Below are 1245 nucleotides of genomic sequence, written 5' to 3' on the forward strand. Positions count from 1 at the left end.
CAAACCCTCGTCCTACTGATTACAAGCTGCATGGCCTTGGGCAAGTTTCTTTTCTGAAGATTAGTTTCTTCATCTATAAATGGGGATAATACATTCTACTTTGAGGCTTTCTGAGAGGTTTAGTGATGAGGTTTCAACAGTACCTGACACATAAAGCAAGTTACCTTAGCAATAGTGTCCAGTTTCTCTTTGTCAAATAAAACTCTTAACATCCCAGCACACAATGGGCAACAAGCACCTGTACAACAGAAAACCATATTATGAGTATTTAGAATTAGAAAGGAGAATTCGAAATAGTTGGTGAAATGACCCCTTCATTTTGGGCTAAGAGAGCTATTGCTGACCTTCCTGACGACTGCTAACCTGGAGTCTTAGTAATCTGTATGTTTACTGTCCCTGCTGGCATCCTTCACCACTTCTCAGGCAGTAGTGCAGACAGCACACTGAGAGCTTGCCTTCTCCTTCTAAGAGACGTGGGGCCTGATCCCACTCTGCCTCAGAACTCACTGTGTGATCCTGGGCAAATGCTTTTCCTGGGCTTTGGTTTTCCTCTCTGCATTGAGTATTTGATTCAAACTTCACTTTTAAAATTATTTTAAACTATTAAAAAACCATAACAGAATATGGTACAATCAAATGGAATCATACTGTTTTTCAACACAACAGAAAGCATTAACCAGTCCATGAGGAACCTCTCCAGCCCCAAGCACTCCCCTCATTGTACTTGTTGCTACTTGACTTGGTACAGATTTGCATGGTAACTTGTGTTTGTCTGTCATGTCCCTGGAACTTAGTCTCCTGAAGGAAAATGTCTTTATTTGCTCACTGCCGTGCCCCCAGTGCTTGGAAGAATGTTGGCACACAGTGGAAGCTGGGTAAAAGTCCCCATCCATTCGATGAATTAATGAGTGGAGGAATGAACTTGTTAGACTCTAGATTAATCTATTCTGTGAAGACGTAGAATGCTTTTGCTATTTCTGTTTAAATGAAGAACATGAGATTGTAAGGTAAGTTGTTTAAAAAACTATAACTACTTACAATAGCCTGTGAGGAACAAGACTTTTCTGACTGTATGCACCCAAAACAATTCAATTAGATGCTAAGGCCAGTCTAAGACGATAATTACATACTCTCAATTTCAGATGCTTGCATTCATCAAAAATACTTTAATTATTTGTTCTTTAATTACTAATCCATTAACTTTATAATAAGTAAGTATTACACATTTAAAGTTAATCTCAATTT

General features: G+C 38.6%; 1 protein-coding gene across 2 annotated transcripts in view; it reads right to left on the reverse strand.

Annotated features, from left to right (window-relative positions):
* The window catches only part of RECK (reversion inducing cysteine rich protein with kazal motifs), an 80058-nt gene that overhangs the window by 4537 nt on the left and 74276 nt on the right, over positions 1 to 1245 (reverse strand). For both annotated transcript variants that reach the window (XM_003800223.2, XM_023519355.1), the window contains one exon: positions 165 to 238. In XM_003800223.2, the coding sequence (XP_003800271.1) occupies positions 165 to 238 (74 nt within the window). The remainder of the gene's footprint in view (positions 1 to 164; positions 239 to 1245) is intronic.

This window comes from Otolemur garnettii, unplaced genomic scaffold (genome assembly GCF_000181295.1).
Source record: "Otolemur garnettii isolate 467f Iridium unplaced genomic scaffold, OtoGar3 scaffold00172, whole genome shotgun sequence".
NCBI lineage: Eukaryota > Metazoa > Chordata > Mammalia > Primates > Galagidae > Otolemur > Otolemur garnettii.